We start from the raw sequence: 24,001 nt of genomic DNA, 5'->3' as shown, positions 1-24,001 counted from the left end.
CCGGAACATTAATTACTATTTAAATTTTTAAAGGCCTGAATATTCCATTGTTGCGTGTGACATTACTGATGTCAATGTTTAATAACACATTTGAAACATTTAAAAGAACTAAACTTATCATTTTATTATTATTGTTTATTTTATTATCAACATATTTTTTATTTTTATTATTGACAATTTATAATAAGTGTAAGAGACCCAGATAAAAGGCAATATATAACACGTGCTGTAACTGTAAAACCTCCTTCGATTCATTTGTGCATTTGACAAATAAAAAATCTCTTTCCACGTTGAAATAGTTTTTTAATTTACGGCTCAATTCAACACATCCACTTGTTCTGTATAAACAACGGCGGGCCGACCTCTCTCCTCATCAATTATGACACCGTTTAAATGAGATGAAATGCAGCGGGAGAATTTAGCATTGGATTTATTTGCCCTGCAAACACAACCAGTAATTACAGAGGAATTAAAAAGCCACAATAACACCGTGATTACACATGGAGAAATTACAGGGGCTGCCCCGCTTTAATATGTCCGCTGTGAACATAAATGTCATGTTTATTTAATGAATGACCGGTGTGAAGAATTCAATTACTTCTTGGGTGTATTCTGTACAATTCACAGGCCTGAATGTGCAACAGAGATGCTTTAAAAAAAAAAAAAAAAAAAAAAAATCCTAATATTTTCAATAATCAGCTCAGTGTTTGTTGTGTGTGTGTTAAGGAGACGAGCGGAGAGAAGACCAATAACGGGATTCATTATCGGCTGCAGCTTCTTTACAGTAACGGTGAGTGAGGAGCCTGTCACACAAACACACACTCCTACACTTATTATAATAAATTTCACTAAATCAGCTTGATGGGCTGTTTGCACCTGCACTAACAGAATATGCACACATGGGATAAGCTGATATATATATATATTTTAGATTTATTGTGCAGCAGAGGGCCAACAGGCTGCCACAACTTGTTCATGTCACAGAAGCTGCAGTGTGATGTTTCACTGATGTGTAATTTGACTGATTTCTGGATAAATGTCACTATTACAGAGCAGCTGCTGCAGGCGATTAGTACCAGCTTTGTGGCTTTATCACCGTCACTGTACGCAAAATTAGTTATTCCAGCCTGAAGTGGTCTGTGTGACACTTTGAGCTGAAGTCTGCTGGCTGCATGCTGTTGTGGTGTGTATATATAGCTGTGGATTGTGGTGTTCAGGCCTACCAGCTCAGTCTGTAAAGCTGAGAGGGAAACAGCATCGACTGGCAGGAACACTCAGACTCCTCTGGGATTACGACATGTGGGCATAAGGCGCACTGTGCAATGTGCGAACTGTGGTTATTGACTTTAATATCTGTTGCACGTGGAAATGGACATTGCAAATGATATTGGCTGTGAGGGAGAGATGTTTTGAGCCAAAAGCCAACAGCGTTTAACACCATGAATGAAGCATGAATGGGAGTCTAATGGTTTCTGGCTGTTTGAATCACAGTTTTCAGAGACTCCAGGGTCTGAGGATAGAGGATATCTTTGTGCAAAATGTGAAAACCTTTATATTATATAAATAAAACCAACTTGGTATTGCATTTAAAAAAAAAAAAGAAAAAAAAAGAGATAAAAAGAAACACGCAGGTTGACTAACATTTATTTTCAGTGTGTGAATTGTTGAACAGCTACCGGCTAATTTTTAATACACACACGCACACACACACATACAAGCTTCTCCAGTTGTTTCTAACCTTCGTGGCTTGTGACCTCTTACAGTCAAGCTACTGTGTGTCTGTGTGAGCAGTTCAACCAAAGACTGATTAGCATATTCCTTCTCAGATTGTTTTACTTGACTCATGTGTTGAGGCCTAAACAAGTGAAATTATTAACAAGATTTCCCTCATAAAAAAAGCTGAAAAATAGATTTAATGTTGTGTTTTCAGAAATATGTTTTTTTCTGTATCCCTATTCTCTTAATCACATTGTGACTCCTTAAATTTGTGGGTGCTCCCTGCTGTGTGAGGCAGGAATAATTAAGTTCATTCATTTTTTCCCACTCTGATCACTTTTTTTTATGTTTACCTAATTTGACATATTTTTAAATGCAGTTTCTTGTGTTGCTCTGCTTGTCAAAATCTATGTAAGGTTTATGATTATTATTTTCTGTTCTTCTGCTGCTTCCCAACAGGCATCAGAACAGAGCAGGACTTTTATGTTCGACTCATAGACTCCATGACTAAACAGGTAAACACACACACACACACTCTCTCTCTCTCTCTCTCTGTCACCTCTCCTGTTACCTCTCTGACAATGAGCTGCTCCACTGATCTGCCTGTACTCCGCCGACCGCTTCTATCTGCATGTACTTGCACACACACACACACACACACACACACACACACACACACACACACACACAAGTGAGTGTGTATGTGTGTGTGTAATTCTGTGGGTGGGTGTTTCCAGTGTCTGTGTGTGGGTGGGTGGGGGCACACACACACACACACACTGCATGGCTCCAGGCGTTTTTGCCTGTACTTCTCTCGCTGTGATTAGAGTGAGGAGGCAGCGAGCGGGTGTTGAGGAACAGGAGCGTAATTCTGCTGCTCACAGTAGGAAGTGGAAAGATATAACGGCACCTCTGGGATTTGGTCTGCTGAGTAGAGAGCATTTTCTGATCAGATCCAATTTTCATGTTAATGTTTGTGTTTTTGTTTATATGTACTTTTATGTGAGAGAGAGCGATAGAGAGAGCAGCAGGAAGAGTTGGGAGAAAGAAAGAGAGAGAGAGGCAAACTGAACAACACAAGACAGACTGTTAGTGCTGGATGTTGCTCAGGTAAACAGTTGGGATGAGGACTACATTCTTTTTGTTTTTTGCACAAGAAGCACAGAGTGAGAACTTTCTGTCAGGTGTAATGCATCGTGTGTGTGTGTGTGTGTGTGTGTCAGTGTGTGTAGTGAGGTATGAGGAGCCAAGAAGCCACGCTATGCGGTGAACGCTCGCTAATGTGACTCTGTGCTCTGATAGAGTCTCACATTGCTGCTGCCATGCCGCACCACATACTGTGTGTGTGTGTGTGTGTGTGTGTGTGTGTGTGTGTGTGTGTGTGTGTGTGTGTCTGTGTGTGTGTCTGGCAGGCTTAAGGGACCACACTGTTCCCTAATGACACTGTTTAGCTTGAGCATGGTGGGGTGACAGCCAGCTACATGCGCTCACACGCACACAGTCGGGCCTTGCTCCCAGTGGAAGATTCAGACTAGAAAAAGACGAATCTGATCCCCTCAAACACACACACACACACACACACACACACACACATGCACTTTCATTTTTCATGCTCACTTTTGTGTGACTAATTAAACTGCTTTTTTTCTATTAAAAGAGATTTTTTAAGTTTGGAAAGGAAAAGTAATTTTTCCTAAGAGATGCTGATGCAGGCAGGTGTATGCTGCACCTGTGGCCATCTGCCTGTGTGAGTGCTGGTCTGTATGTGAGTGTCTGTTTGTGTGTGTGAGTGGGGGGGTTATATGTGAGTGAGAGCATGTATATATGTGTGTAGGCACTTAGGCAAAACTGCACATGGAGCAATAAAGCATGCTTTGTTTTGTGTGTGTGTGTGTGTGTGTGTGTGTGTGTGTGTGTGTGTGTGTTCCCAGTGGTAGAGCAATGGAACACTAACAGGTGGTCAAACCAAAACAGCCGTGTGGTTGGCTTAGATGGTCAGTGATGTCATGGCTACTGTCTCTGTAACCACACACACACACACACACACACACACACACACACACACACACACACACACACACACACACTGCTGGTCAGCGACTCATTGTTCCCAGTCACTGTTGTCTTACCAAACAGAAGAATTGAAGCTGCCTGGGTTTCTATCTAATGTTGTAAATTCATCAAAGCTGAAAACACTCAACAAATAAGTGAAGGGATGCTGCTAAAAACCTGTTTTACGTCAGTAGTTGTGTAAACGTTGCTCTACAAAAGGTCTGCAGAGATCGTGCAGGCGAAACATCGACTTCTACTCCAGAAAACTTCATTCACTATCAGACTGACGGGCGGCTGAGTGGCTGCGGATACGTCACTCACCCCAGTTATAATTCGGCTGCAGCAGCAGCAGCAGCAGCTCTCACTTGTTTCAAAGGTGAAAACTCCATTTTTGAATGCTAACAAATTAATTGGGCACGGCGGGTTCAGGTACTAATAGCAAGTGCTGAAGACACTAATTTATCTCTGTATATAGAAAGTAAACCCCAGGGACATGTTACACTTTCGTTTTTCTTTTCTTTTTTTGGCCAGTGAAACTAACTCTCAGTGAGAGACTGCATAGAGTCACAGAAGCTAATGGAGCAGCAGCTTGTCAGGAAGTGATGTCAGGACACATGTCAAAACATTATGGGGCCTTTAAAGTACAGATTTCCAGATTTGGTTATTGTTGTTGTCAAGTATTAAAATCGGTAAAAGTCGGGATGAGTTTTGCTGAACTGTAGTTGTGCTGCATGGTGTTATTTGGCTCATCGATTCCGTTTCTCTCTTATTTATGATTTTGATTCTTCAGTGGTTGGCACCTGCTTCTGTTATTCTGCTATTTCAGTCTGTTTTCCTGTTTGTGTGTGTGTGTGTGTGTGTGTGTGTGTGTGTGTGTATGCATGTGTTGGGTGGGCCAGCGTTGATTGTGTTTAAATGGAGGAGCAGAGCACCTCCTCGCCTTCAGAAGCTGAAGCGTGGCGTCGGTTGATCATGACTCCGTTCCAGAGAATAAAGCGTCTGTCACTGCGGCCCTGTCGGATCACTAGCTCGCTAGTCGACCTGACACTAACGCAGGAGGAAGTGTGTTCCCCTGCTTAACGGCTCCTTGTTTACATGCCGCGCATGTCACGCCACTTCAAAGGTGGAGGAGAGAGCGGCGGAGATGCTGTATGAAAGGCTTGGTGAGGCGGAGAGAGGGAGGAGACAGAGGAGGAAAAGGCAGATGAAAGAGAGGAGCAGAGAAGACGAGGTGACAGTGTGAAAAAGAGAGCTGAGACAAACGATGGCCGGGAAGGGAGAGGAAGTTACACACTCGCACACGGGAGCCTGACAAAGAAGGTGGATTAAATGTTAGCCGCACTTTTTTTGTTAATTGTGTCAATAAAAATGGCAGGCGGCTCGGGTTGCCAAGCAGGAGAGACCTCAGGATATTAGAAACTTCAGACCTCAGTTTAGCACTTTTTTTCTGTGAGTGGCAACTTTTTATGACCCACAATATCTGAGGCGTCCCGATGCAGTGAAGTCCAAACAGATCCAGAGTCAGCAGGGGAAGAACTGGATATTGTCTGCAGTTAAAAAATAAATAAAAAATTACCTGTTTCTTTAGTTCATCACTTATATATGTATAGAAAATAATATGTTGCACCAGTTTTGACATGATCAGATTTAAATTCTGCAAGATTTTGCACAAACTTATTTCTAGCACCACAAAGAGTTTTTTTCATATGAATTTAGACCCTATATTTCACTTTTCACTCTTCTGGTTGAACAACTCTTGCTGCCTACAGACGTCTGTCCTCCTTCCCTGCTAAATATTTAAATCTATGTTCTGCCGCAGCGTTAACAGCAGAGGTGATAAACCTTTAAAAATAAGGTATATCAGGATTTATTGACCTCTTCTGTGATTTTGGAGGAAAGCACAGTTACATCCGGCCTAGTTCTGTTTCGTAAAGATAAATGCACTCACCTGGCCCAAGGTGTGTGTGTGTGTGTGTGTGTGTGTGTGTGTGTGTGTGATAGAGAGAACAAAAGAACAAAAGAGCAAAAGTGCAAAGAAGAGAAAAGAAAAGAGAGGTTGCGATGACATTGATGCATGTTTGTCCAGGGTAGGAAGCAAGTTCAGAGGAAGTTGCATGGCCCACTCTTTTCCCATGGCACGGTGAGCAGGTCTAATCATAGACAGAACTATGGCTTATAAAGTACATTTCCTCTTCAAATTCTGCCTCTTCTATCTTTTCCTAATGTTCCCACACTCACATTTGCTTTCGTTAAACCATAATCGAGGGGAAAATATTACAGCTGAGATGTTGATGGAAGGGGTCTAGAGGAACAGTTTCAGATGTCTTGGCCGTTGGATCGACCTCAGTGTTGTGTTACCAGGAGCTTCTTTGCTTTGGCCGGAGTCAGTTAAACTGTTTTCAGTCTGGATACCTGTTTATTTTGTTTCTTTGGATACATGAATTCACTTCCCATGTGGCTGAAATTGTAATTTATCCTCTACTCTGCTGTCGCCTTGCACAGCTTCTGTGGTAAAAGTGGCTCTGCTGGAAATGTTAGCTTAGCTATAGCTCTGTCTACCTGTAGTTGCACTTTGTGCTGCGAGCTTAGATTGTTTTTGTTTCATATTACACACACTGGACCACCAGATTCCCCTTGAGGCTCCAGGTTCATGTGTCGGTACATTTTCAGCTGGAGTATGTGCACACGCAGGGAAAATTACCATATCGTAATGCGGCAAGTCTCACTGTTTTCCATCAACGCTGCAGAGCCCCAAGCGACTTTCCAAGTGCCATGTGGGGCTTTAGCGTCTACAAATGAGGGGCTCAGTCTACAGTCTCGGCTCATGTTGGCCCCATATGGAACATGCTGGCCCTGAGGTCCCCGTAAAACACAGGCTAGATTTCTGTCAATTCTTGGAGCGCCCAGTTTTTCCAAAGGACAACTTTTCTTACACAAAAAAGTGCAGTGAAAAGCAATGTTGAGTCTTGTCATTGGAGAGAGAGAGAGAGAGAGAGAGAGAGAGAGAGAGAGAGAGAGAGAGAGAGAGAGAGAGAGAGAGAGAGATATCAGTCATTCATAATCCTCAGACTTTTGAGTTTTGCTTTGTTTGACACTTCATAACCTTTCCCGGTCATAGTCAGACAGTGAGCGTGCGTGACAGGTGAACTTGCATCATCAGGGTCACAGTTGAATACGTTGTGTTTTCTGTTCGTCGAAGTTCATCGAAGTGTTGCACGATGTTTCGACTCGTGAAGCTTTCACTCGGCTGAATCACCTTCATTCCTTCTGTTCCCCCTGATGGCAGCAGGTCGTCTGAACCCGCGCTGAAGACTGTTACAGAGGACAGTGAAACTTGAAGTGAGCTTGTCACTCGGTGGAAGTCGCCGCTTTGAGGAGCGACAGATCAAACGGACTGGAATAGACCAAAGACAGACAGGGCGTGTGTACTGATTGATAGATAGCTTAGTGGCGTGTGACTTGTGTTTTTTTTTTTCGCTTTTACCCTGAACCGGAAATGTTGTGTAGTTGAAGCAGGTGAAACGCCTTTTTGTTTTTTGTGACCGCTGCTCTCTGGACGTTCAACTTCAGAGATTCAACTGATCAGCGAGTGAGCAGAGGAGATGTGGTTCGTTATTTTGCGGATATTCTCAGACAATGTGTGTGAACGAGGTGTGTGTGTGTGTGTGTTGGGTGGTGACAGACGCCCCGTGCAGAGACAGTGGGTGTGAGAGTGTGTATGTGATGTGGAGGTGTTACTGCTGAACTGCATGTTCTTTGAGGTGAAGTGGGAACTGCCACAACCTGATGGAAGAAAAATAAAGGCACGGCACAGCAACAGTGTGTAAAAAACAAAAACACTAATTCCTCCCAGTTTGACATTATCATTGTGTTTTCTCCTCAGCTGCAAAAATATCACCTCAGATATTGAGTGCAGTGTGCTGAGAACATGCAAATACATTTTCATGCATCCATGCACTGATGCAGACGACCTTCAACAGCAACAATCCTCTTCTGCTCACTCAAATGATGATAGGATGTTAAGTTACAGTTCATTTCTAGAGCTTATTGTGAACACATTCAATGAAAAGGCAAAACCAACAATGAAATATTAACAAGTTGCCAATGAGTCGTGTGCTGCACTGTTCTGCAACGGCGAGTAAAAACTTATCACTGTTGCACGAAGCGCCATGTTCCCTCATTATCACAAACACGGGCTCTGTAGTTCATTTGGAGTCAAACATACATGCACCGTCTCGCAGCTGTAAATACTCACCAGAGCACCAAACAAACGCCTTTCTTCCTGTCTGAGTAACGTTTGTTAAAAACTACAATGCCCAGCTGTTTAAGGAAATGAAATAGCTTCTTTCTTTCTTTTATTTCTGTTATTATAACTTAACCAGCACCATATCAGGGATGGATGGAGAAGACTGTTTGCTGGATTTGTGTTTACTCTCTGTCTCTCAGCTCACAGTGTATTTTCTTTTTCTTCTCTGTGTCTCTCTCTTTTCAGGCGATTGTTTATGAAGGCCAAGACAAGAACCCAGAGATGTGCAGAGTGCTGCTGACACATGAGATCATGTGCAGGTGAGGATGACTGCAACGCATCTTTCATCAGCTCACCTCCATCCTCATCATCGTCCTTCCTCTCTCCTCTCATCTGCTCCTCTTTTCTTCTTCTTCTGCTGCAACGTACTTTGTTCATCTGCAGGAAGTTCTCACCAGTCACCTCTCTGTGCTCAATACATTTCTTATTTTGTCTACCTCATTAACCCCCCCACACGTTCGCATGCACACCAAACCTTATCTGTTGAGGAAGATGAGTTTTAGCTATCAGAGTCGTTGCTTTAATTATAATCTAAAGATGAATTTCTTCGGAAGTAGGTTGGGAGGAAAGAGTTCTATTTATAGAGGCATTTTACCAACCTATCCTATACAATGGAAGGTGTGTGTGTGTCTGTGTCTGTGTGTCTGTGACGCCTGGTTAATTAGGACACAGAGAAACTCATTAGTCAATCTGAACCCTCCTGTTGTTTCATGGCTAACAAATGGGCCTTCCTCCACAGTCTGACTATAAAATATAGGCAGGGACTCACACACACACACACACACGGATATACACACATACTCACAAAGGAGAATGCATATGCACACTCGCTCGTGCACACCACTTATAAAAATTCAAATTTAGCACATGAATTAAGTTGTTCTTATTCCCTGACCTTGTCACTGAACAACTTTAAGTGTAACAATATAAATTGGGGTTCATCTGTATGCACAAGCAGGGATTTAAACCGTGAAATCAGGCACACTAATATCTTATTCTATAGCTGGCTGAATATTCCTCAGGCAGTTCAGCTGCAGAGGTTTATGGAAAACCTATTGAAATTCTGATGTGATTTGCAAGGAATTTATAAATAAATTGTATTTGGCAACAGATTTTACTGTAAATTATTGTTGTTCATCATGTGGCGAATGACTTGCGGACAAGATTTAACTATTGTGCATTGTACAGCATGCATGAACTTGTACTTGTACAGTGGAGAGGTGTCCGCCCTGCGTCTGTCCTGCAGGAATATTCAAACGTTCCCTCTGGGGGAGCAACAGTGCAGCAGCGGCGCACAAAGTACGACTTCTGCAACGAGTGTAAACTGTTTGCTCGTCTGCAGCAGCTGCTGAGGTCAAAGTTACGGCTGTTGCCTCGTGTTCTCACATGCTGATTCTGCAGCGGGGGCCTCACCCACAACACACAACGGGGAGCACACACAACACAAAGAGCTCAGGGCGTCCATTAATCCGTGTGGCTCATTGTCATGGTGGTGCTATTAGCCATATGCTCCCAGACAATCTGCCACCACACAGACCTGCCTCGAAAACCTGGTTGGAGCTCTGGCACAAAATATTGAAAGGTTTTTACCGCCGAATGGACGATAGGGAGAACTGAACAGTTTGTATCATGTTTCTAGTGGAAATATTGGTTTACTTTCATTTCTCTGTGTTTAAAACATGAAGAGAAAATGTCCATTAGCAGATTTCCCACTGGCAGTAATTGCCTCTTGAAAATGAAGATTATGTTAATATTGAAACGCTGGATATCTCATTAGGGAATTATACTCAAAGATTATCAAACATAGAGTCATTTATTGTTGTATATCTCATGAAGTGACAACAAAGAAAACAGCAAGTGCAAATCATGAACAAACACAGTTGATTCAGGTGGCCTTAAGATGGAAACCTTGATTCACCTGAAAAGTGAGTGTTCATGTTTCTATGATTAATCAATTCGTCATTTGATCCGAAGTATCTGAAATTTATTCCCAAAGCCCAAACTGAAGTCTTTAAACTGCTTGACCCAAAGATGTTGAACTTACAATGATACAAAACGGACCGAAGCAGCAAATGTTCACATCTGAGAAGCTGGAACCTGTGAATTATTGTGACATAACGACTGAGCAGTTATCAGTTCATTCATTGTCTCAGTCTGTTTCCTTTCACCAAAGCTACTGTAAAAATTTATTACGTACATTTCTTATATTTTCACATAAAGAACAAGTGAAACTGGCATCTCCCAGTCATGCTTTTGAGACGTGTGTGTGTGTGTGTGTGTGTGTGTGTGTGTGTGTGTGTGTGTAGTGATGGGAGCAGGAAGAGGAGGAGGAGAAGATGCAGGGGGGAGAGCAGATGATTAGATCACCAGGATCCAGAGCAATAAGTGCTACATTACCCCCGATCCCTCCCCTCGTTTTCCTTCCCGCCACCCCTCCATTTATAACGTCTTCCACTCTGCTCCCTTCTCCTCTTCCTCCTCTTGTCCTCCCCCCTCCTCATCCACCCCTCCCCTCCTCTTCCCACCCTCACTCATCTCCCCCTGCCTCCATGCCCCTCCTTCCTCATCACTTAGCCCCCCCCCCTCCCCCTGCTCCCCATTTTCCCATCCCCTTATCCCCTCCACCTTTTCCCTCCTCTCCAGCCTCTCGCTGGTTCCTCGCCGCTCTCCGCTGGCGACCGAGTAGTGACCCAGATCACAGAGCAGCGGAGAGGAAGTGACAGGGAGAGTAGAGAGAGAGAGAGAGAGAGAGCGAGAGCAGCAGATAGTGGAGACAATGTGTAAGGTGTAACATATCAGTCTCTTTCTTTTCACCTCTGCCATCTGTGACAGTGGGAAACCTGAGACGTCTCCCCTTCCTCTTCTTCCCACCCTACCACCCTTCCTCTGCCTCTCACCCTCTTGTCTTAGCTTTCCCTCCCACGCTCACCCTTTCACTCCCCATCCCCCACCCCCCCACCTCTCCTGCTTACACCTTTATTCATAATTGATGCAAGCAAGAAAGACAGACTTGTTGTACGTACATGTGTGAATTTTGGTGAACATGCCAGGTTTTTTTTCTCTTACTTGCATGTGTGTGTTTGTGTGTGTGCGCGTGTGTGTGTTTGTTTATCCCAGCCTCAGGCCTCTTTAGTCCTCCCCACCCTTCACTCCACCTGTTCATCAGCACATTCAGGATAGGATAGTTGTCATGTGGTGCAACTCTTAAAAATGAAAGCCTGGTGTTTTTTGGTTTTTTTTTTTCTCAAATAAGCAGCAAGTCAATAAACTGTTTCGCTCCAGATCTAAAACGAGTAGAAACTGTTTCCAGGAGAGTGTCTTGTTATTCGTCTTACAGCAATAAGAACATACTGCAGACATCAATATGATCTGTGTCTGTTATTCATAACATTATTTACAAGCAAAACAGTCAAAACATAAATCTTAAAATGAGATGCCACAGATTTTAAAGGTTTCTTGACATATGGAGATAATGTGCAGCACCATTGTTCCTCTGTTTAGGGAGAGCCCCGGGACATAATTTGGTGTTCATTTGCTGTTTTAGCTAAATTACTGCCTGAATGGTTTGTGCATTGTGCTCTGCTAATAAACAAAGAGGCTGTTAGACTTGGAGTGTAACCAAACAGGATATGTCACCGACTTGGAACAAGATCCGAAAAGGAGCAGGCTATCAGAAGCCAACACTGAGCACAAAGATTTTTTTTTAATGTTTGGGAAGAGAGAGAAAAAAGAAAAGTAAAATGTAATGATGGTAACCAGATGGTGCCAATGGTTTCAACAACTCCTCCAACCCGAACAACCAGCGTTTTCCTTCCCCCCTCTGATACGACCCAGAGGAGTGTCTCCTGAAATATCGCACCTATGCCGGCAGCCATGGTTACAATAAAAAACACGCCGACTGTACCAGCAGTGGCGTACCTACCTTCATCGCCATGGTTACTATAATAATGGTCATGGCTTGGTTAGGTTTAGGAAAAGATTGTGATTTGAGTTAAAATAAGTACTTCCTCAACGTTACGCTGTCCTCGTTGTCATGGTTACGACATAAACTGCTTGCTTTCGCTTGGGATTTGAACGCCGCTCTCCTGTGTCATATTCCCGTGTTTTCTCCATCCACCCTAACCTCCTTTCTCCTGACTCTTCGGACTTCGACGCTCTTTATACTGCGTCACCGCTCTTTTCCCTTTGCTCCTGTCATAATTACTGCGGCCGCTACATGTTGCCTAACAACAAAACGCCACTATGGGTCATAGTAACCTGCTGCACAAACGACCTATGGGTTTTTTACAAGACAGTCTCCCTGTGTGTGTCCATCATACACCGTTTTGAAGCTGACAGTAATAGAAAGAAATGATGGACAGTGTTTATCCACTGAGCAGAGCTAGAAAACACACGTCTTCTATAACTGTGTTTGAGATTACACTACTAACAGTCAGTAGACTCATTATGGCTGTAGGTACTACAGAGTGTGTACTAAGATTTAGCAGGGTTTGGAGCACATACACAAAATGGCTAAGCTCACCATCTGGCTGGTCTCCTTAAAATACAGTTTATTTCTCTCTCGATGCCGCTATACACTTGCCTTATGAGTCTATTTTTATCGGTGCCGTCAGCGGAGCCCTGCTCGGCGTGGCAGGCTTTCTGTAAAACTCCCGGTGGCCTCTTTTAGACAGATTTGATCAATTGCTGTGAATTTGGTGACACACACGCTTTACATGAGTACAGACAAAGCGCATAATGTAACACTGCCATTTAGATGAGCTGAATCTGAACCTCCAGATACTGTACTGTATGTTCCCTGCGTCTGACTCTGTTCTAACTTCGCCCTGTGTCTTCTCTTCTCTTCCCCTCTTTTAGTCGGTGCTGTGACAAGAAGAGCTGTGGAAACCGTAATGAGACACCCTCAGACCCTGTTATCATCGACAGGTAACATCTCTCACTCCGTCTCCGTCTGTCTCTCTCTCTCTCTCTCTCTCTCTCCAGCGCACACACACTCCTGCGCACACACACACACACACACACACACACGCTGGATGAGGGACTTGTGGTGACCTGTGTTTGAATGGCGGCGTGGGATGGGGTGTTTGTGTGTTTAGATGATCCGCTGTCAGTCCTGAAATAGATGCTCCTCAGATAGAAGCGTTGGCTTCTGAAGCCAGACGGAGTGAAACATTTGCGGCTTGACGCTTTGCATTTATAACACAAACAGCAGGACTCATGAGGGGAGGTGAATTGCTGAAAGTAGCAGGGATTAAAGGTACACACACACACACACACACACACACACACACACACACACACACACACACACACACATACATACATACAAACACACGTTTTATTTACATGTGCATGTGCAGTTCGGTAATGTTATAACAGAGGGGACACAAATGCACATCAGCTGCTCGGTTGCTACCTCATATTTGGCAGATTCAGCCTCATGCGCACACACACATGCACACCTTCAGACTTGAGTGAACAAACAGTGCTCAGATGCGTGTGTGTGTGTTTCCTCTACGTAATGCAAAATACAAAGCTGTTTACGAGCAGGACCTGTCTGTCGTTGTCACTGATGCTCCTGTCTGTCTGTCTGCCTCTTTCTTTCTTCCTGTCTGTCTGTCTGTCGACATGGAGGACTGAAGTTACCCCCCCCCGTCTCTCCTGCAGCAGCACAGAAAAATGGGTCATGAGCAAAGAAAAAAAAAAGTGACAGAGAAAACCTGAAATGAGATCCAACCTCATTTTAATCTGATTTCTTCTTGGCAGTTGTTTTAACTCTCTGTGAGCAGGTTTTTGCTGTGTGAGTGTGTGTTTTCTGTGTGTGTGTGTGTTTGGCAGTGAGTAATTCACAACAGGGGAGGTGAAATTATGCTGATTCTCATCACTCTCACTACATTATCAGAGAAGCCAGTCATCGATTCTTGGTTGTAGAAAGTTGTAGACACGGTACAAAATGTTGAATATATGAACAAGTTAAAGCCTTTTTTGATGAGATTATAGTAAATATTATCCAGTGTGACCTGATGTATGTTTATGTGAAAATATTCAGGCCCTTTTTAATACAGAACATAATCACAGCACTGGCAGGATGTCACTGTATCTCCAGCCCTCTTCTTTAATGATCTTCACTGGCTACAAACTACACACTCCTGTCTATACACCTGGTGTTTTTACGGTATAGGCGGCTGTAATGGCTATCAGCTCTTGACTTTCTGTTTTTGGCGATATTCATGCCTTCCACATCAATTCAACTCAAATCACACTGTCATCAGGTCATGCGAGTCTTTTCTTACTTCCTGATTCTCTGCATTTTGTAGAGGAGGTGCAAGGCTTTAACCCAGAGCAACGACTCAGCACGGCTTTGACAGCTGAGGCAGCCAAAGGTGTGAAAGTGTTGTTGTTTTGTTCTTAAACCACAAAGGAAACAAAGCAAAGTGTTTCACGTAGCGTAATACTTTCTGGTACTTTATCCGAGGGTCAAATATACATGAATTGATGTTTCATGTGTTTTTCAAATCAAATCAAATCAAATCAAATCAAATCTTAATATCAAAGCAATTCTGTCCCGTTTGCGTGTGTTATATGTATGTATGTACTGTATATATATATATATATATATATATATATATATATATATGTATATGCTAAGATCTCTTAACATAAATATTATCTTATCTTGACCCTATAGAAGAAGTTGTATATACATATATATATATATATATATATATATGTATGTATGTATGTATGTGTATGTACATACATATAATTTATATCTATGTGTGTGTGTGTATGAATTCTATATTCTATTTATAAATCTTTGTAATATTTAAGGATATGTAAGTTTAAATCTTCCTCTCCTCTCCCCTCCTCACTTCCCCCTCTTATTTTTGTGTTTGGAGAAATCTTATGAAGCGGATAAACACTTGTGTCTCAAAGTGAGCTTTGATGGAGCTATTTCAAAGAGCATGAAATCTCAGTTTGTGTGTGTGTCTGTGTGTGCAAAGTCCAATAGGCTTCATGATCGACAGGTAATTGTGTGTGTGTGTGTGTGTGTGTGTGTGTGTGTGTGTGTGTGTGTGTGTGTGTGTGTGTGTGTAGGACATTATAGTATCTTTATGCCACAGCCCCATTTCTCTGCTTTTGTCGGCTCTCTCAGACGTCTCGTCTTACACACCATTATACATTTGCCTGGAAGGTGTGTGTGTGTCTGTGTGTACATCTTTGCATGTGTGTATTGTGACTTGGGTTGGGCCACAAATAGAAAGAACAGGTGATATAGTATAATAGATATATAATAATAGTATATGTGTTACTGGATTGATGTTTGGTGACTGTTGACCTTGTGCAGCCCGCCCATTTTGGGTTTGTCCTATATCTCTCTTTTTGTCTCTTGATTCTGGTTTCTGTTGATGGATACAGTAAAGACAGGTAAAGAATCGTGGTCCTGACCACTTCATACTGTCTAATACACATCTTTCAAAGCTGGGAACATACATCGACATTAAGGAGGAGCTCATATGAACTCATACCTCTGCAGACATTGGATTAAAAAGATTTTTATTTTTCTGTTCTCATATCATCCTGATTGGAACACAAATACCAACACATTCTGACCAGTCATCATGACAATAACATGATCAGCTGATCCCAGATCTGTGCAGGAGAACTGATCTTTTTATTACCTCTATGTTAAAAAGGCTCCTTCAATCCCAAGATTCATTGCGCTGTGGTTATGAAAATAATATGGTAGCAAACAATGCCGAGAGAGTCCAGGAACTACACTGTTAAATCTAAGTCTTGGGGCCTTTTTTGTAAAAAACAAAAAAAAAGTTACATGTTGCTAAGGTTGCTAGGCGACAAGAGGAGGGCTTCGGTCCGGCCTTAGCAGCCCACAACGGCAAAGACCGCGTCCTCTGAAAAATGCGGCCCCTGAATTGGGACACAGCTATTGTGACACATTCCCACTTCCAGTGTAGACAGGAAGTTAAAAGACAAAATAACAGAGTTGGAGCGTTTCCTTGTGTGTGTGTGTGTGTGTGTGTGTGTGTGTGTGTGTGTGTGTGTGTGTGCGTGTGTGCGTGTGTGTTTCATGGCTAAAAGAGAGAGGAGCAGAGTGAATTGTGGGAGATGTCAGGGAACTTGGTCAGGATGGAATGTCAAGGTTACCGTGGATACCGTGGGATACTTCCTGTACCCCCCACCCCCTACTTTGCAGTGGTTCACAGCCTCTCAGTTTAACATCTGGATCTGTGCTGTCCAACCCAAACATGTGGAGAGAGAGAGTCAAAATAAGAGCTATAAGTGTGTTAGTGCTTGTAAACAAGCAGATATTAAGATACAGCTGTACGCCTCAGCAAATGATGTATGTTGTTGATTTTTGATGGGAAGAGAAGTAAATACGATCTCTGCAGTAAACACACATATAGGAAACAGGGAAAAATTAAACAGTATTTTGTTGTGTGCAAAAGTTTGGGCATCCTACTAAGTCAGTATAATAACCTCCGTTTGGCAGATATCACATCCTGTAGATGCTTTTTGCAGCTGATTCAGTCCTGAGCTTCTTTTATGTTTGTCTCGTACACACAGCATGTTTAAGATATTGGGGGATATTGCAAAAGCTTCAGCTTGTGTTTCTTGATGTAGTTCATGCTGGATTTTGAGGTCTGCTTCGGATCATTGTCCTGTTGTAGAAGCCAGCCTCTTCTCAGTTTTACTGAATAACGTGACATTTGCATCCAGACATTGCTGATATTTAGTGGAGTCCATTCTTCCCTCTATCTGTTTAGTTTTCCCTGTGCCACTCACCGCCACACAACCCCAAACAACCCATACGGTATTGTTGAACATCAAATCTGTCTCAGTCTACTTCTGGTTCATTCCAGAGCTGTGAATTTTCCTGGGTGGGAAGCCAGTGAGGGATCGTGTCCTTGTCACTTTGATGACGACTCCTATTGGATTGTTATAGCACACAGATGGACAGAGGAGCGTTGGATCTAGAGCAGACCATACCTTCACACACTTTACAGGTGAAAACACGCTGTGCTGTTGAGTGAACTCAACCAATTAAAAAACAAAACAAAAAAAAACATTTCAGATTTTTTTTAAAGAATGCTGCCCTTCCCCTCAGCGTGTCCTCCTCTGCAGGAAATGCATCAAATTAAAGAAAATAAGATGCCATTTCATTTGTGGTTTACCAACAGGTGAAAGAAATAGAGAAAAGAATAAGTTTGCATGTGATTGACAGCTCCTTGCATAGTGTGAGTGAGGACATCAGTCCTTGTGTGCATGTGTGTGACTGACAGCTTGCTCATCGTCCCAGCGTATGTGTGTGTATGTGTCTGTGTATATATATATATATATATATATATATATGTGTGTGTGTGTGTGGCCCAGTTAATCCATGTTGTAGCGCAGTGAGTGTCCCGCTGCCTCTCAGGGTTAATATAGGGTTAACGACATGCAACGATATCCTATCATACGCCTGCTTGACTCCTAAAGAGCCACATCCACTCTCCTCCCCTGTGTGTGTGTGTGTGTGTGTGTGTGTGTGTGTGTGTGTGTGTGTGTGTGTGTGTGGGTGGGTGGGGCTGCCATTCAGTTTCTTCTCCTTGTATCTCTCACTGTCTTTTTTCTTTTTTTTAATCACTCAACATCCTCATCTCCTCCTTTTTCTGTTTCTTTCCTTTTCTCCACACCTCAACTTCCCCCATCCTCGTCTCCCTCTCTTTCTTCCTCTGTCTTGCTCCACCTCACCCTCACTCTCCCTCACCTCCCTCCCTCCCTCCCTTCCTCTCTCTTTCTCCTTTTCCTCCTTTGACTTGGTTTTACTCTCTCCGTGGCCCTGAGGGGTTACCTACCTCACTGCTCAGCTCGCTGCCTGTTTAGACTTCTACGACTGGCTTAATAGGCTCAGGCTGTGTGAGTGTGGTGTGTGTGTAGTTTGGGGGGGGGGGTTATAGTCTCAGGCAGTGTGTGCTCAGGGCTTAGATCAGTGTCAAGACTTGTGGAAGGCGGTTTGAAAGTCTGTGATATTGTGTGTGAGTGTAGGGGGGTTATGGGTACCAGTGTGTGTCCTCCTAAAGTCTAAAGGGGCCCACATAAGCCTGGGGGGGTTTAGGGGGTTCCCTGTGTGTGTGCACTCTTGTGTGTGCGTTTTTGTGTGTGTGTGTTTGTGTGTGTGTGTGTGTGTGTGTGTGTGTGTGTGTGTGTGTAATCTATAGGGTTAAGAGGGGTCACAGCTTGAGGAAGAGATGATGGGAAAGAGAGGAAGGAGGAAGGGATGTAGAGGAGGAGGTGAAGGTGATAAGGAAGCATTTACACGGGAGTAAAAGGAAGAAAGGAGGAGTAAGAGGAGGAGGAGGGTGAGGAGGGAGGGAGGGTGGAGGCTTGTCTCAGCAGACAGAGGAGAGAAAGGAGGTGAGGAGGAGTGGGGGGGGGGTTTGTTTCAGGGGATAAGAGCCTCAGTCTGGGGAGTCCTGTCAATCAAAGGGTGCTGGGTGGGGGAGGAGGGGGCGCTGTCAATCAGCTGGGAGAGGAGGGAGAGGAGGAGGAGGTGAAGAAAGGTGACAGAGGGAGCGAGGGGGAATCTTCTAAACGATCTCTTCATCTTTTCTGCCTTTGTCTTCCTCATCATCTCTCTCCCTCTCTCTCTCTCTCTCTCTCTCTCTCTCTCTCTCTCTCTTGTCCTAGTTACCAAAATATCTCTGCCAACCTGGCATGTCACTGTTCGCTCAACTGTCACTGTCTGACACACACACACACATGCGCGCTCATACGCACACACATCTAAAATAGACAGTAAGATATTATGCCTCTTCCTTTCTTGACCCGTCCTCATCTCTCTTTTCCTGCTTTGCCCTCCTTTCTTCCTCCCGCTCTTCATCCTCTCAAATTCAAATCCGCCATATTGGCATCACCATAATGAAACACAATATTGCCAAAGCGTGTTTTAAAAAGGTTTACAATATAAATACAATAATCCAGAATCTGAGACATAAAAACTGTTTGCACATTGCTACACTGAACGCACTACACGCTGCACTCCACTGAGTCACAGTTTGTGCCTCTCATATATCAACACGGCATTAAAAATGTCCTGTGAAGTTTCCAGGATCGTCAAAGACGGACCATTTCTGTCGCTGCACATGAAAGATTTCTGAAGCCGCTGCAAGTTACGTCCCTGTTTCCTAATCCGAACAAAGATCTCAGACAATTTGTATGAAATAAAGGAGACGTTCAAAGTTTTGTTGTCAGTTATTGATTTATGTCTCTGATAGGATTACTATAACACAAGCGGTAATGCTACAGTGTAAAAGGAAAACAAATCACAAGAGTGTATACAGTTTCCTAACCATCTGCAATTTAGTGGAAAAGGTTGTAAGAGGAATAAAACCCAGCACAGTTTCTTGTGTTGTGTGTTGTGATTTTCCCTCGGCTTGTGACACATATTTCTGCTTGTTTTGGTCTCAGAGTGTCACATTCTTGCTATTTGAGTATTGCTTTGGTTAAGAACTTGGTTCTTGTTTTTATAGGCTGCAGTGTAGCGGGAAGTGTTGCTCCGTCTCTACTTCTCGATCTGATGGTCTGTTTTTTGGGGGGGGGGGGGGGGGGGTTGCCAGGTTTGTCTGCACCCATATCTCTGAATGACCAGATTGTGGTAGAGTTTTTGTAGTGGATGTCTAGTGTTTGATGTTAGCATGCTGACATTAGCATTTAGCTCAAAGCATTGCTCTGCCTAAGTACAGCCTCACAGAGCCGCTGCCGTGGTTATATGCTCTTCTTTTTTGGCTATAATTTGCTCGGCCCAGATGACGTGAGGCCACGACCATCTCTCTGGGGGACGTTCTCTTTATCCTTTTCAGAGCTTTATATAACAGGAGGTGCTAGGCTGGAGGTGTTTATATAATTTTATTTCTTTTTTGGGGGATAATTAAAAGTGGAAATTGGCCCATTTCAGTTTGTTGTGTTTCAGGGGATGAGGATTATTATTAATTTTGGTGTTTGTCCCATTCCTCTCAGTCTTGGTTTGTCAAGAGGTCTCGCACTCCAGTTCAAGTTGGTTCAGATCGACTCGCAAGACACTGTTACTTTTATACAGTTTCTGTGTGTGTGTGTGTGTGTGTGTGTGTGTGTGTGTGTCTCCCTCTCTTGCGTTGCAGTATCACTTCCTGTGTTAAAGGTCAGTGGTTGCTTGGAGATGAGGACTGTTGGGAATTATTCATACCATCGACTTAATGTCAGCATTCACTTCTCTCACTGTGTTTGTGTTTGTGTGTGTGTGTGTGTGTGTGTGTGACACTGTGTATATGAGTGGGTGAGAGAGAGAGAGAGGAAAAGAGAGAGAGAGTGTGGGGGAGAGAAAGAGGAGTATGTTTTATTCATTTCTCTCATTTAGTATCTCAGTCGGCACCTGTCTTAGCATTTAGAAGCTCGGCATTCACATTACTTGCTGATTTAGTTTAACTGCCTGCTTTAATGGACACACACACACGCACGCACGCACGCACGCACGCACGCACGCACGCACACACACGCAGCATTTTTTGTCGACTAACTGTCTAAACGAACTGTTCTTGGCTCGTTCAGGGTCAGAGGCGGAGCTTGTGATGTTGGCGTCGGGGGCAGTGGTGATCGTTTAGTCCTCCCTCTTTCTTTTTCTCTCCTTTTATTTATCTCATTGTAATTTTCTCTCTCTGTTTTTCTTTCCATGACTGTTTGACTCTGTGTATTCGAAGTAGTAGTTGTCTTTTAAATCTCTCTTCTTTTTTTTTTTTTCCTCCATCTTCCAACACATACCTCAGGCCCTGAGCCGCAGGCTGAGGCTCGATCACAGAACTATGGATTTTTTTGTTTGTTTTTGGTCATTTCTGGTAGAGAAGGAGAGAGAGAGGGAGAGGGAGAGAGCTGAGGATAGTATAAGTTTTCCATCCTCCCCTGCTCACTCCTTCTCCATCCATCTTGCTGTCTGTGTGTTATGGGAACGGGGCGGTGAATATGAGTAAGAAAACTGAACTGCCATGGGCTATGACTGGAGAGGGTCCACACAGATGTGTGCCTGTAACCCCTCCCCACCCCCGCACACACACACACGCACATGCACACACACACGCACATACACACACGCACGCGCGCACACACCCTTTTCCTCTTTCTGTCCTCCCCCTTTCCTCCCTCTTTCACCTCCCTCATCCTCCCTTCCTGCTCCTGTCTCCCTCCATACACCCCTCCCCAACACACACACACACACACACACACACACATACACTCTTAGGCAAGGATCACGTTACCCTAAAAGCTACAAACTCAGACATGATGGCCTCACACACACACATTTTCCCATCTGTTCCTGTCGAAGCCGATATGATGCCTCGTTTACTCTGAGAGTTGGACGGTCTGTGAGTAGTTCAGTGGATTTATGCTCAGAAAAAGTGAAAGTAGACAATAATCAAAACGACACTCGTTTGTAATGAAATTTTATTAGAAAAATTGGAGTACATTTATTGGCATATAAATGGAAAATACGTTTAAAAAAAAAATGGCGTGTGAATGTTCTACCCAATGAAAAATGAGTCCGTTAACAACTACTGAGATTGAAAATATAAATATGGGAATTGCTTGCTTGCTTTTATATTCATTTCAATGTCCCAAATATCAAACATGTAAATATTTGGCTGTTTTTCTTGCAAGTAAAGAGCGTAACTAAACTGCAATTTCTCTTAAATTGAATCTCCACTAAATTCAATTCCAGACTGAAACTGGCTAAAATGCCGTCACTGAAATCTCTTCCACAGACACGTCTGGCAACTAAACAATGCTCAGGGAAATCAACTTACATGAGTGTATCAAGCGGTTATTGTTCACTAATTATTCTGGCGTCAAACTGAATAAACTAAATAACACCTGCATAAATAAAACAAACTTCGATTTGTCTTGAATTTAAGGATCTAAGGCTTTTCTATCCTAAGGATTCAGTAAAGTATTAAACATGATTCACACCCTTTCATTCAGCGTGATGTGCTCACATTAACCGTTTTTTATTTTATTTTCTCTAACCAGTCAGTAATGACTGACATATTCTTCCCGTCGACGCCATTTGCAGTAAACACAGAAGCTGCAGTAACTTTTGCTCGAGGCGGTTTACTTAATGTGTCATGTCGATTAAAGAGTTCTTATTTTGTGTCGGTTGACTTCACTGCGTCAATCTCATCCACGCTTGTCACCATTTCTGTTTTCTGGCTCGGGGCTCTCTAACCCTGTCCACAAAGCTCTGACTGGCTCAGTTGTTTCTCCAAACCAGTGAAACTTCTATCAGTGAGCACAACACCAGACCTGTTTGTAATGCTGAAGAGAAAAAAAAAAATGGAGATGTGGGCAGTGATTCAGAGGTCTAGAACCAGGCTGTGGTGCAGCGCTCCAGGGATTTGTAGACCTGACACAGTGCATCAGAAATCATTTAAAAGCCTTAAGTTTAACAGTTTGGAGGGAAAAATCAAGTCTGCCTGTCTGCAACGTGGAACAGGAGACATGAGTTTATGCCAGATCCATATCAATCATTTCCATTTAGCTAACTGACTAATTAGCTGACTGACTAATTAACGTACTAACCGACTGTCTTACTGACTTGGCTGATTGATCAACAAACGGACTGACTGATTGATTCACAGAGTGATTATGTAACCTACTATTGGACTGGATTGCTTCTTGACTGGCTGGCTTACGGAAGTCTGGCTGACACGCGTGCGTGCATGTGCGTGCATGTGCATGCATGTGTGCGTGCGTGGTATGTGGATAACCTCCTGGTGGACGATGAGACTGTGGTTGGAGGCCTCTGGGTACCTGCATACAGAGATCCCTCTTACCATACACCCATTACTGGACAGCCATTAGTCTCTCTCTCGCTCTCACTCACACTCTCTCTCTCTCTCTCTCTCTCTCATGCACACACACACACATGGTATTAAGGGGAAAAGAACAGAGCGGCTCATTCATGATAGGTGGTTAGTGGTGGTGTGTGCGCATGTGTGTGTGAATATCTTAAGCTCTGTCATTAAAAAGCAAACAAATTTAGTTTATCTGGAAACTCCCTGCAGACTACACACACACACACACACACACACACACACACACACACACGTACACACACACACTAACAGACACACTGATGGGAGTGGGAATTTTCCCCTTACCACAAAGTGAACTGGTGGTTGAGGTGTTTTGGGAGGCCGAGCGAGAGTGTGTTTACCTACTGTATGAGAGTTTGTACAACTGTAAAAAGGAATTTAGAGAGAGGAGAGGAGAGAGGAGAGAGGAGAGGAGAGGAGAGGAGAGGAAAGATGGGAGAGGAGAGGAGAGGAGAGGAGAGAGTGTAAATGTGCCAGCCATGCATCATTTCATTATTAATAGCCGTGTCGGAATAAAAATGCTAACCTTGTCTGATCTAACGGACGGCTGAGTCTGCAAGCACTACGCTCTCCTGTGTTGTGTGTGTGTGTGTGTGTGTGTGTGTGTGTGTGTGTGTGTGTGTGTGTGTGTGTGTGTGTGTGTGTGGGAGTGGTGGGGGACACTAGTCCACAATGAGGTCTTGTTTCCCTTTTGTTAGGGCTGTGCAGGGCGAGCTGGTGAAGTCATTGTAACCCACACAGGTATAAATATCTGTGTGTGTGTGTGTGCGTGCATGTGCATGTGTGTGTGTTGGGGCGGTGTTTCCCGTGCAGAGCAGGCCAGGAAGAGAGCACCAGTGTCCTGCCGAGAGGGGCATTGTTATCTACCTCCTTACACTCAGACACACACACACACACAAATGTATCCACGCCTCCCAGACTCGGTTGCCTGATCTGCACACTGTCTCTGTCGCCACGGTAACACATAGCACACGCCCAAACAACAACAAACACTGTGTATTGCACCTCCACAGACGAAAACATCCCA

The 24,001-nt window shown here is 43.6% G+C and overlaps 1 protein-coding gene across 2 annotated transcripts in view; it reads left to right on the top strand.

Annotated features, from left to right (window-relative positions):
* The window catches only part of LOC111672108 (transcription factor COE1), an 88,884-nt gene that overhangs the window by 1,729 nt on the left and 63,154 nt on the right, over window positions 1–24,001 (top strand). For both annotated transcript variants that reach the window (XM_023429405.2, XM_023429403.2), the window contains exons 3-6: window positions 727–790; window positions 2,176–2,231; window positions 8,261–8,334; window positions 12,932–13,000. In XM_023429405.2, the coding sequence (XP_023285173.1) occupies window positions 727–790; window positions 2,176–2,231; window positions 8,261–8,334; window positions 12,932–13,000 (263 nt within the window). The remainder of the gene's footprint in view (window positions 1–726; window positions 791–2,175; window positions 2,232–8,260; window positions 8,335–12,931; window positions 13,001–24,001) is intronic.

This window comes from Seriola lalandi, unplaced genomic scaffold, assembly GCF_002814215.2.
Source record: "Seriola lalandi dorsalis isolate HSWRI2012SDOR001 ecotype SW California unplaced genomic scaffold, Sedor1 jcf7180002054893, whole genome shotgun sequence".
Classification (NCBI taxonomy): domain Eukaryota; kingdom Metazoa; phylum Chordata; class Actinopteri; order Carangiformes; family Carangidae; genus Seriola; species Seriola lalandi.
Note: the sequence above shows the minus strand (reverse complement) of the source record. Positions and strands in the feature narration are given on the sequence as shown.